Source organism: Scleropages formosus, chromosome 9 (assembly GCF_900964775.1).
Source record: "Scleropages formosus chromosome 9, fSclFor1.1, whole genome shotgun sequence".
NCBI classification, from domain to species: domain Eukaryota; kingdom Metazoa; phylum Chordata; class Actinopteri; order Osteoglossiformes; family Osteoglossidae; genus Scleropages; species Scleropages formosus.
In genome coordinates, this window is record NC_041814.1 from 6,654,456 (window position 1) to 6,667,832 (window position 13,377).

General features: G+C 39.7%; 1 protein-coding gene across 5 annotated transcripts; it reads left to right on the top strand.

Moving 5' to 3' along the window:
* The first annotated feature begins 3,086 nt into the window (after positions 1-3,086).
* Positions 3,087-11,038, top strand: pgpep1 (pyroglutamyl-peptidase I). 5 transcript variants are annotated; one of them, XM_018745939.2, is made up of 7 exons: positions 3,087-3,375; positions 3,926-4,697; positions 5,472-5,524; positions 6,161-6,324; positions 8,323-8,439; positions 8,615-8,847; positions 9,122-11,038. In XM_018745939.2, the coding sequence occupies exons 4-7, from the start codon at positions 6,301-6,303 to the stop codon at positions 9,312-9,314; spliced, it is 567 nt and encodes a 188-aa protein (XP_018601455.1). In that variant the 5' UTR covers positions 3,087-3,375; positions 3,926-4,697; positions 5,472-5,524; positions 6,161-6,300; the 3' UTR covers positions 9,315-11,038. The 5 variants fall into 5 exon arrangements, with proteins under 5 accessions (XP_018601455.1, XP_018601453.1, XP_018601457.1 ...); XM_018745941.2 differs by having other exon boundaries at positions 3,092-3,375; positions 6,161-6,205; XM_018745937.2 differs by lacking the exons at positions 3,926-4,697; positions 6,161-6,324.
* The last annotated feature ends 2,339 nt before the right edge of the window (positions 11,039-13,377 follow it).

Sequence of the window (13,377 nt, forward strand, 5' to 3'; positions counted from 1 at the left end):
TTCTATAACATCAAACAGGGCCTTCAAATGAATCAGTTAATAATGCTAGGTAAAATGTGGGCATTTAGTACAAAAATTGTGATAAATATGAGATAATCCTATGTTGTGTGTATTCCACTGTAGAATTTAACAAATGGTAATGCTTTTATACAAAGTCTATTGTTTTCATGAAGAGTTTAGTACTGCATATATATCATGTCAGGAACACAGTGGCACAGCAGATAAGCCAGTTCAAATCCCAGCTTCTGAGTTGCTTGGTAGCTGTGGGGTTCGAGTCCTTTTCAAGGTGTGTTGAGCTTGCCTGTTTCTGCCCATGTTTGCACCTCCCAGACATGCATGGAAAATGACACTAACAAAACCACTTCTGTTTTTCCCTTGCCCTGCAAACCATTCTTAGTGGTCATGAGTGGTTGAGATTGATTCAATGGCATACCCATCATCATACACATTATCTAAGAGAATGAATCCTCCTTTCCATTTTTATGCCTTAACTACTGTAAATACCATATTTTGTGAAACTGCAAACCAGTGCTTAAAATTTCAGAAAGTATCTAAACCAATCCAAGTTCAGTAATTCTCTGTTCTTTTCCAATAGATATAATTTCTTTTCCAAACACACTCTTAAAAAGGTTTAAAAAAAAAAACCTTTAAAAAAACTTTTCAAAATTCAGCCTGAAAATAATTAACTCCAAAACTGAATCATGATAAGTTGCCTCATACTTTAAAAATATGAGCTCATGGGACAAATATGAACACACTATAACAGTAATTTAAACCAATAGTTGATGCAAGAGCCCCTCAGCACACATCAATATCAACATCCAACATCCAACTTTCAGCTGCCAAGATAGCTGACTTCATACCAATCTGTCCAGCACTTCACTGCCATGAACATGATCACTTCAGACAACATGCCAGATGTTTTCTCTTCAGCCTTCGAATTACCTGGTACTTCTGCTCAACATCATGTTGTAAGGGTGGAATTTAATTCCATCACGGATATTTTCGATGGCTTAACATCAGTTTACATCAGTTAAACTCCTTTTTCTGCATCCAAGTCTCTCCTTGTGTTGATGTAATGCACTCATTGTTCTCTGAGATGTACATCTTTTTGGAGAAAAGCATCTGCTGAATGAATAAATGTTAATGTAAATGTCAATCTTGATAGGTTCTAGGAGGGGAACAGAAATAATTTTACTGGTACTCAGAGGAGCTGTGCATAAACACTGAGGGGACACATGAGCCAGACAACTCCAGTGGAAGCTGAATATTCCCCTGAGGTTCTGCCCTAGCAATGGTTATAGTTATGATTCAGTGCCCACCTCCTGTTGACTCTTCCAGCACAGTCCTCAGGAGTCACTTTTTTTCAAACAGGACTCTTCCACCTTTAACTGGTGAGGGTACAGGACATATTGCTGAACACACACACACTGTCTGAAACCGCTTGTCCCAGGTGAGGTCACAGCAAACCAGAGCCTATCCCAGCAACACAGCGCACAGGGCCAAGTGGGAGGGAACACACCCAGAACGGGACGCCAGTCCATCGCAAGGCACCGCAAGCAGGACTCGAACCCCAGACCCACCAGAGACAGGACCTGGCTGGCCAAACCCGCTGCACCACCGCACCCCCCATATTATTGCTGAATAGGTTAGACGACAATATTTTATTACAGATCCAGCCCATCTGAAAGTAGGCTACCAGTATTATTTCATCACAGGTTCCTTAAACAAACACACTGCTTGCTATCGTAAAATATTAACAATAAATCCCCTCATAATATTTCAAGCACCTCTACGGTAGACGCGTTGCGGCTGTAGAGCATTACGGAAGACACAATTCTGAAGAGACGCCAAGGAAGTAAATTCGCTGTACTGTACTGTAGAGCACTGTATTTTTCTTTAGCTGCGGTCCAGCGACTCAGCCACGGGACTGTTGTGAAATGCTTTTGAAACAGGTCTTGATGTGGTCCCAGAAATGTCTGAATTGTCACATTTGAATCAATTAAACTGTATGTTATGCAGAATACTTGGTTGTGTATGAAACTGCTAGTGTTATTATCAGATGTAAAAACGGAAACAAAAAATTCATTTATTGCCTGTATCAGTGCAGCAGAGTTTTGCCATTCACAGTATGACATTTTTATACTTACTAAAACAGAGTAAGTCATGTTTTTTTTTACCTCAAAATTGAATAATTGTGTTAATATTAAATATTTATTAATTGTGGTGTAGTGATTGGACTTACTAACAATTTCACTATGAATGGAGAATTGTGTTTATATGTTGAGGTACAAGTAACACTGCACAGAGCCTAAGAGAATGCAGTGCTGGAATGGTTTGCAGAGCAAATTGAGGGTGATCTTGTCAACTTCATTCGCAACCGTTTGTTCTTGTAAGGGTCGTGGTGGTCCGGAGCCTATCCTGGACGTACTGCTCACTAGGCTGGGAGGGGTACACAGTGGATGGAACGCCAGTCCATCACAGGGTGGACACACACCGACACACTCACTCACCTTTTCACCCACACTGCGGGCAATTTACTAGTCAGTAATTCAGCGGAACTGCATGTCTGCCGGAAAGCCGCACAGACACAGGGAGAATATGCAAACTCTACACAAACTGAGCTGGATGAGAACCTACACCGAACTCCAACCAACCAATGTGAATCACTAAACATTGCCCTGCTGCCCCCTTGCAAACTTAATTTCATTATGTTATAAACATTTCTACATCAAACTATCACAGCATGTCTCCACCCAGGGTGAACAGGGCCCCTGGCACCTGGATAGAGTGTGGATCTCCACAACCCTGCACGCACAGGCTGTTACTATAATGAATGAATGAATGAATGAAAAGAGAAGAATTAATTTCAGAAATAATCTCGGTTACAAATGCTAGAAAATTTAAAGTAAAATTCATAAACTGTACCTATTATAGTTTTATAGGACAATTTAACTATTTAATCATAATCCCGATGCTTCTGTTTCTACAGGTTCCTTTAAAATAAAAATGTGGTCCTAAAACAGCGTTCGTCGACCCCGCGTCTGAAACACGCCCACGTGTTCTGAAGTGCTGATGCAGTGGCCTTGCGCGATGACGTCAGACGCAACCTATGGGGGATCACGCGAGGAAGACGCAAAGAGGGCAGGGAATTGAAACTAAATCCAGAGGCGAACAAAGTCCAGGAAAGCGGAGAAACGCCGACAGACGTTCGCGGAAAGAGGGGTGCAGGGCAAATTTGCGGCAAGTTACGCAGAATCCTGTCGGTATTCGTACAAAATTTTCTACATATACACGTACACACGCTGGTGGTATATGTGTGGCGCCGTCAGCGGAGCATGGACAACAACACTAAGCGGACCGTGGTGGTGACAGGTGAGCGAGCGGACAAGTCTTGGCCCTGTTTGTTCAGTCAGTCAGTCAGTCAGTGTGAGAGAGTGCAGTTGAGCTGGCGCGCGGGACGGCGCGTGTCGCCAGCACCTCACACGGCGAGCAGTTGTTCAGAAAGTTGGGTGTTGGGCGTTAACTTCCAGCTTCTCTCCTGTGTTTAATATATGATGAATATATACACGTTGTAAAGCACGGGAATATATTTATTTAACTTTAAGCGCGTCTGGTCTGCCTCGAGCTCGGACTCCTCGCTCCGGCAGGGAACACCGCGTGCTAGCTGTAACACACACTGACCCGTGACCGTTACAGAGACACACGGTGGCGGAAGGCACGGGGGAGCGGGGTGCTGCCTCTGTCACCGCCTTCTTGTTCTTCTTACCGAGCAAAGTAGTTGGCGCTGCAGCATTGCCATTGTGAGTGACAAGTGACAAAGAAGACATCCGTGTCCCAGGCTTCTTTCCTCCTCCTGTTTGTTTTTACTCCTTGAGAAGGTCTAGGTGTCTTCATTATGAGGTGTGTGTGTCTATTTCTGCAGGTCTTAGGCAGGCAGTGTTAGAGACAAGGAAGGAAGGCAGCGGGCTGCTCCAGACACAAAAAGCCCCGTGGATGCCGGACGGCCGGACGGCCGGCGGGTGGGCCTGGCCTGGCCTGGCCTGGTTTGGTCTGGTCTGAGCTGCGCCGACACATAAAAGATGCTCATTTCCTGGGAACGCTGAGGAGCAGCACAAAGGATGTGTGACAGGCAGCTGCAGACTGCCCTCTCCCCTGCAGCCTTCCCCTGAGCCTCAGACAGAAAAGAATAGACCATCAATTTTAGGGGCATAGTGACAAGTCATTCTATACAGACATTCTGCTCTTCTCACACACCCTCCACAGGGTATTTCATGTGATTGTGCACAAAGGAAAGCGTGCCCCACATTGTGGTATACCTGCACTTTACCCAACGTTTTATGTCTCGCTTATAAGTTACTTAGTGACTCAATTCTAGAATTTCCTGCAGTTTGTACTCTCCTGCTTTTGTGTTGCACTGTTTTGTAATGACTTTACAGCAGATTTTGTGGTGTTTTTTCTTAAGTTATGATTGTTTAGTGTGTTGGTCTTCATTATAATCATTGCAGTCTTAAGTTCAGTTTCTGTACTTCTACAGTATTTCTTGCTTTCAAGCCATTGGATATGGGACAAAGGACCACATTCTCTAATTTTATATTACACCCCACCTGAAGTTCTGATATTAAGGCGTTAACCCCAAAGAAACAGATGTTTAAACATTAACAGAAGCACACGAAGTCTTATTTCAGCAGAGATAAGTGAGTGTACTTGTGATATAGTTGGCTGGTTTAACAATGCTGATTTTCCATTAGATATTCTGAGATTTCTTGTATTTTGTCAGTTTATCATACCTGAATCTAAATGGTAATTTATCAACAAATCTCATTGGTAGAGACCTTACTGTGACTGTCTTAAATGTGCCTTGTGTATATACATTTGAGATCCAAATCTCGTTCATTAGTGACTTCACACTTTTATGATTCAAGTTAGATTATGGTTTGGAGACTTGAATTAAAAATGAAAAACTGAGCTGTGACTTCAGGCTGTGAATGTATTCAGTTTTATTAATGATTCTATTGGGTTTTGAAAGGTTTTCACATTGCGGTTGTTGGTCTTATTGTTAATCTAGTCTGTATGGAGAAGATGAGGACTATAGTGTAACAGTGGTAGGGTCGCTTTACCTTAAACTTATCTGTTGAACTGGGGGAAGGACATCAAGCATAAGTTTTTCTGCTGTATGGTTAGGTCATTGTGTTATATTTCAAGAATGATATAACAGCATTGCCTTGTTCAGTTCCGTCACCGTTGATCATTGATGTAGAAGAATGTGATGTGCCAGAGCGTGTCTGGTTCACAAGGAATATGAGAGTGGAAAGTGATGTACTCTTCTTTCTTCACCCATCACCCCACACAAAACTGCATTGTTTTCCATAATATCTGCTGTTGGTCAGACGTGGCCGCAGCCTGTGTCACCTTTTTGTATGCAGTGATGCATGAAGTTGAACATAATGTGCAGTCTTCTTTGCTTTCAGGTTTTGGTCCCTTTGGAGAACACACTATCAATGCCAGCTGGGTGGCAGTGCAGGTATGTACATCTACAGCAACTTTTGAACACACGGGAAAAACACTTTTCTGCTTCAGTACATTAACACATTTCTTCATTGTCACACATGATGTACATAGATTCTTGAGTAGTGGGAGAAGTTGTACAGAGAAGGACTCTAAACAAACTTCTGCCATCATGGACAAGAACTTCACTTTTTGCTTGCCACCCTGGATAAAGAGAGGAGCACTGCCTGAAGTTAGGCTCTAAATCCAATCCTCTCTCTGTCAGGGTTGTATGGACTGCTTATTGCCAGAGTTCTGAGCTCCATATACTTTTTTTTTTTTGCCCACTTTCATACCCATTATTCATCTCACTACTTGGGAGAAATGTTGAAAGAATGTGATTCTTGAAATTTGAGAACTATCCTTTTGAATATTTCAAGTTTTGGAAAGATTACTGTTAAGCTTACTAGTTCATATTGTAAAACTGAACACAGAAAAGGGCAAGCATGATGGTGGTTTTAAGGATGGTATGCAAATTTTTCTTTTGCATTTATCTGCTTTATGGTTTTGTAGAGTATTATGTCCTAAAGCACTTATACCACTGTCCCATTGTTCAAAACTGGAGCCTTTTTGTGAACTCCTTTTGTTCTGTCACTCATGTGTCCTTCATCAGGTTTGAAGAGGTACAGCATTGGCCAGACAAAAAGGCAATCGGAAGGTGAAGGGATAATAAAGATAAACTGTAGATTAAGATTTTGAATTCAGACTTGAGAATCAAGGAATACATGCAGATGAGTCACTTGTAGTCATTGCATGATGTGTCTTTCGAATGTCTGGGTAAGTTTCTTTTTTTTTTTTTTCTCCCCCCCCCCCCCCCCCCCCCTAAAAAAAAAAGCCACCTCTTTAAATTCAGCACTGCACAGTCTCTCCAAACAAATTTTAAAAAGCAACAGCTGATGAGCACTCTGGTTTTGTACAGTACTGATGGTTCCCTCTTGTGGTCAGCAGCATGCTACTGTGTCCTTTGGGGTATATCCATGATTTCCTCAGGCCTTGGAAGAGCTTCCTCTTGTTTGCAGGGTTTGAATACTGATTTAAAAATGGATAGGTCAAGACAGTGACAGCATAACTCTGGTTGCACTGAAACCTCCACTATCACTGCCAGTAATGAAACGGGTGCTAATGACTCAAATGCTTATCCCAAAAACTCAGTGAACTATGTGCTTTCCAGGAGGTCCTCTTGGTCCTAATATGTGCCAGAACTAAGCTGGAATGTGTAATGGACTGAAGTTGCTGGGGTTTGTTTGAAACACCCACAGATGAGTGCTTTTGGATGCCATGCCAGATCCTGTAACTGTGTGTGTGCACTGGTTTTGGGGATAAAAACTGCTCTGTATAGCTGCAATGCAGAGTGTCAGGTGCTGGTATGAGGGTTGAAAAATTACATTTTAGTAAACTTCAGTGGTGAATGTCTAGACTGTAAATGACCTGTTTGAGAGGAGTCCTGATGAAGCACTTTCACCAAAGTTGTATATAGGACATGAAGACAAGCAATGGGAAGATGCATAGCTTACAAGGAAATGCATAGATGGCACTCCTGTATATATAGGTATATAATTTTTCAACTTAGTGTTAAGGCTCTACGTTTTTTTTTTCTTCTTTCTCCATTGTCGCAGAACCTTTTTAAAATCTATTGCTGCTGTTTTTGTTTTTCCAGTTGGTGTGCCTTTTCCAAACTAGTGTTTATTATTCTGTAGCATGGGGAAGTCTAAGGGAATGTAACTGCTGTTAAAAGGCATGACCTGGTCAATGTAAGTAAATTAATGATGTTAGAGTAACACATTGTATTAGTGTTCTTGATTGAAATTAGTGAATTAAATTGATCAGCATAGGTTTGTGGGTACATTTTATCTGAGTAGTCTATAATCAGGTTTAAAAAAAAAAAAAAAAACTGAAATATGCTATGTTAGATCCAATCAAACCTAGGATGGATAGTGTATGAAGGTATAAATAATGATAATGGTGTAAGTTATTCTCACAAACATTTTTTAATCACTTGGTAGGGGTTTTTTTTTTTTAAAAAAAACCTTTGACTAATGATAGCATGGTATGTAGGACAGAAGAAAGTGACAACTTGGGTTTAATGATATACTTTAAGAATGAAGCAAAAAGTGACTTTGTACTAAAGACTTGTTCATTTGTGATATTCAATCTGAGTCAACATGACAGTTTGTGAATCATGTGAAGATGGGTTGGATGTGGTGTGCAGTTGGATGGGGGAGGGTTTGGAATCTTACTGAGAAAGTGGGGGGGGGGGGGCGGGGGGCAACGGCTGTCAGGGTGTCTAGACAGACCTGATAAGGATATTACACACAAACAAAGGGCTGCTTTGTGAAAGGGCTAGGCACTTGGTCAAACAGGCCTCATTTAAATATTTATGGGGTCTCATGTCCAAGACCCATGGTCCTACGCTGGTCTGTTGGAGTTGGGTTTTTAAGGGGTGTCTCTGGTTTGCTTTTGGATATAGGCTCCTCCCTTCATCCACTTTCTTGGAGGAACATCCCTATGGATGTTATGAAAACATTTTTCTGTGTGTTTACTTCTGTGTCTAAGATACTAAGCAGAAGTCCTTTTTTTAAGATTTTAGCAACAAGCATTCATAATTTTTGTTCTGTTAGCTGTGGTTAAAATGAGCTGCCTTAGCCTCTGTATTTTTCTTTACAGAACAATTTAAGTACAGACATATTCCGAATCCTTTTTTTTTTTTTTTTTTAACTTGTAAGATAAAATGAATTTAAAGCTGACATTTTCTGTTTGTCGCTCCTATTTTTCTAGGAACTGAAGAAACTGGGCCTGGGCCATGATGTGGACCTGTATGTCTATGAGGTTCCTGTCGAGTACCAGACTGTCCAGAGTCTGGTGCCATCGCTATGGAATCAGTACCACCCACAAGTAAGGAAATAGAAAATTTTCAAAAAAAAAAAAAATCTTACTTACAAACAATGAAGGTAGTCTGAAATTTAAGGCACAAATGTTTTGCAAAAACAAAATGTGATATCTGTTGAGGTTTCTTTTTTAGAAAAATACTAAAAGTGTGAACTTGTCTTCCATCACTATGGGGAAATAGCTTGTGGTCCATGTGGGACTCTCAGGAATGGCTACCACTGTGACCCTTGAGAAATGTGGGCACAACTACGGCTACAAGGGCCTCGACAACTGCAGCTTCTGCCCCGACTCTCAGTGCTGCATCGAAGGGGGGCCTGACTGCATTGATTCTGTCATCGACATGGACTCTGTCTGCAAAAGGGTCAGTGCCTCGGGGCTCGGAGTGGCTGTATCCGTGTCGAAAGATGCGGGCAGGTGAGTGCCTCTTAGCCTTGCAAGGAATTTTGAAGAAATAGTTGGACTATTCCTTTACGGGGTGGGTCTGCAGCTAAGTTTTCATTCGTGAAATATTTGGTAGTGGCAGTTTTGCAGTACTGTTTTAATACAACTGATTATGAAAAATAACTGGCCACTACTTTTAAATTAGTATATCAAATATTGACTAATCATTAAGGTGATCAGTTTGAAAGCAAGTTTTTAGTAAGTTGGGACTTAACTTCCTCCATTGCTATCTGCTGTCCCCTGACAGGTACTTGTGTGACTACACCTACTATACATCGCTGTACCTGAGTCAGGGACGATCAGCCTTCGTGCACGTGCCCCCTCTCGGAAAGCCCTACAGTGGGGAGGACCTGGGCCGTGCCCTGCAGGCCATTGTGCAGGCAATGCTGGACCTGCTGGCCCAGTCCGAGGATAAGATTCACTGTCAGCATGGACATTAAGTGATTCTTAGTCACGAACAGCAAAGTCCAGCCTCCAGCAAGTCCAGCACATGGCCTGTCACAAGGAATTTTACTTAAACACAACCAGCCCCCCCTTTTTTTTGGTTTATTCCTATACAAGCTTCTGTTCTTTCAACATCCTTTCTCTTGCCATATGATTATAAGGCCAAGTGAGCATCAGGAAGGACAGGAAGATGCAAGAGATGAGGGTTTGCAGATTTCTTTTCCATCTCAGATTTGGCACAGGTGTGCTTATCACCATGACAACAGGACAGTTTATATTGTATAGATCAGAGAATGTCCATAAGGATACTATACAACTGGGCCGGAATGGAGTCCAACAAGGAACTTAGCACTACAGTATGCTGTCATTGTGGTCTTGGGTAGATGGTGTCTTAATGTGCCATAGCAACACTGTATCCCCAGAGGAATATTGCTAGAATTGCCCTGTTCAAGTGTCAGTGTATCCTCTACTGCCTCATTTGTCAAATGTGTGTAGTGCTTTTAGTTTGGTAACTATGAGCAGAACTTAGAAATTTACACACAAGAAAAATGTGACTTATCAAACTAATTTTTGACTGCCAGCTATTTGTTCACCCATAAATTAATGATAATATTGGTGATCATCAGTAATTTATGACTGAGACTGGTTTGTCAAATCATGGAATGTATTTTTTTTATTCCTCCCCAGTGGGGAAATGTCACAATTGATGCGTGAATTCATTTTTCAAAATGTATCATGTCCATTTTTAACCTTTTGCACTTGCCAAACACGAGCAGATTTCTCAATTTTGTTTTTTGGGTGGTGTTTATATGCATGGTTAGGGTTATACAGAGATTACCTTTCTCACAGAAATATAAATGGTTTGTGTTGATGCGTGCATGCCCAGTGCAAGGGTGATTTGAATGAAGCCCTAGATACATATTCTTCTGATTTATTTCACAAGTATTACATACATCACTCATCAGTTATTGCTTGTCCAGGCCCCAGTGGTCCAGAGCCTATCCTGGGAGCGAAGGGCACAAGGCCAGTTAGAATATACCCTAGGAGGGACACATATGCACACAAAAGACAATGTAGAGTAATCAATATACCTGAATCATGTTTGTGGATGGTGGGAGGAAACCAGAGCATTTGGAGAAAAATCATGCAAACACCGTGCAGACTGAGCCAAAATCAAGGCTGCTACAAAACAGCCAGCTGCATTACCTGCTGTGCCTCCCTTAATCATCATAGTAGAATAGTAAAATCACATCAAGAATGTGATTGGAAATTTACGAGAAGATATGGATTAATCTCAAATTATTCTAGAGTGATTTATGTATTAGATTTGTTTCAATATTTGAACATTTCTCAGTAGTACATATTTTCCTTTTCTCTTTTGTAGGTAGACTCTCAGAATTAATTTTTATTGTCCTAAACAGGAACAAAAGTTTCCTTTACATCACTTACCAGGAGTTGGTATTATTCTGAGATTACAGACGGCACATAAAATGGAACAGGCCTTAACACTTACTTTTTAAATCTAGTTCACTTGCCTCTTCAAGATTTAGTCTTCAAGACCTATTTTTTGTGTATTTCAAATGGTTAGGCTTTGGAAAAGTTACCACCTTGTGTTTAATCTGAGGAACTGCTCTGCTGGTTATTCTTCATAAGAAGCTGTACTGTACCTTTTACTATTGAGGTTATTTGAATCAGGGTGATTTTTAAAAAAAAAAAAAAATACATGTGTTAAGTACACCAGTAACAACTTGTATGATTACATGCCTGTCTTTGCTTATACTTTATCATAGTTTGTGAATTTCTGTATCTTTGACACATTTACAAGCTGTGTGGGAGGCCTCCAGATCTTCTAAATCTCTTTATATTTTGAATTCTTTGTTTTACCTTAAAATATCTGTCTGGTTGAAAACACGTTCTTAGAATCAAAAACTCAGCATTTTATTGAGTATAAGGTCCCCATTCTGATACTGTGAACACTCAAGTTTACAACTTACATGCTCTCATGCAAAAATAATTAAATCTTACAAAAATTCTGAAACGGACCCTTTTGTTAGATTCATTTTACGTGTAATTTAACTTGAATTGCCTCCTTTAAATTTAAACAACATAATCTTAGCCGTTTTCAGTTGTCTGTCTGTTTTAATGGAACTCTCAAAGAGAAATGTCCAATTACGTTGCAAAGACTTCTTTTCTGTGTTAATGGCATGTGATGCAGTTCACACTGTGTAAACTGGAAAAATGTTAACTCCCAGCAAATAAGTATTATTGTGATCCGGTTCATCACCAGTTCCTTCAAGAAATGTGACATTACCTCTTGTTCTATTTCTGCTGTTAACACGACAACAGGAATATTAACTTGTGTATTTCCTTTATTAAAATCAGAGCAGATTACAAATATTTCTGTCAAATAATATTAATATTTCGCCCTCTAGTGCTACTGTCAAGTCATAGCATCATACAGGTAAAATGAGGTGACAGTTGATTCTGCTGTTAAGAAAAAAAACTTGTTTCGTTAAATTGTGCTATGTAAACTCTCAAGATTTTCAGGTTTGAATTATGGTTTGGTTAGAAAATACTTAATTTTTTTGTGAAAAGTGCATTTAGAACACAGAATATGGTATTGTTTGAAAGGCTTTCAACCATTGTTCTGGCCTCCCACAGGGTACGCTACGTTTCATTATGGATATTAATTGAGCATTTGTACCACTTTCAGGGTAAAGCAATTTGAAGTAAATTCATGATCATGCATAAAAGGATGGTTTTGCCTGTCATAGTGGATCTGAGGCAGTTGCCATTTACATTTTTGTGTTTTGAGGAAAAAACGATAAGTTTCTTACTTTCATGTGAAGAACTTGTTACAGGAGACTGGAATAAAGCTCTGCAGGTGCCAGGACAAGGGTCTTCCAACCTCTGCACTCACTCAAAAGTTCTCGAGGATAATTTGGTATATAGAAAAAAAATGTGGCGAGACCGTCCCTCATTTGTGTCAGTCGAATTATTACAGGCTCTCATTTATTTCCTCCTCTTTACTAAAATTGGATTTTATCCTTCAATATTTTTTTAATCTGAAGATTGGAAATGGAAATATTTGCTGGGTTTATAAATTTTAATTATCTCGACACAATTTGATTATGGATGGACTGCCTTTGAAAACCTGGCTGTTATGTTCAATTTTGTGAGCAGTGCCTTTTGAAAACAAAGATTTCTTAGAAAATTAGAAAGGGCTGTTTAGTTTATGATGAATAAATGTTTAACAATAAGTACTTCAGTGAAGCTGCCTCATTTAAGAATTTATCTTTTCAGTTTTTAAATGAAAAGATACATACACCTACCTCAAACGTGAAGTCATTCTTAAATTTTTTCCACTATATTATATTTTGCAGTATCACTTTCTACTCAAGACAATTTTTCCCATTCATGTTTCGTATTGGGCTAAGTGGAACCATGTTTTTGTAACTCCGGAATTATTTTAAAGGGCTCATCTGCAATTAGTTCTCCAGATTTATTTAAAAATGTGATAACTGACTTTGAATGTATTACTTTATTACCTTGATGTTTACATTTTTCAGTTATAAAACAAGGATGCCTATATACTGTCTCATGTTACAAAAGATCAAGTTATGAAGACACAAGTTCTACATTATTTTTATTTGTATTTTTTTAAATTCTGTTTTCTAAAATTGATATTTGCTGAGCGAAATAAGCCTGCATTTCTGCATCCACCCAGAAATGTAGTAAAATTAGTAAAAACAACCCAAAGACAACAGAGTGAGGGACTGCCATGATTTGGCTTGCTTAAAAAGTAGTTACGTGTTGTGTCTAATGATTCTGAGGATTGCTGATCAATAAAAAGATGAGGACTGTTGCATGGATTTATGGGATGATTTTGTCAACAATTACAACTGAATAGGACTTTGTGGCGATACCATATTCTCATGTACTTTTTACGTTTAATGTAGTTCTAAGATAGTTAAAATTCTCACAAAGTATATCTTAATTTTATAGCTGTCCAAGACTCCTGAAAAACTTAACCTGTAAATAAATCATAGGATTTTGTAT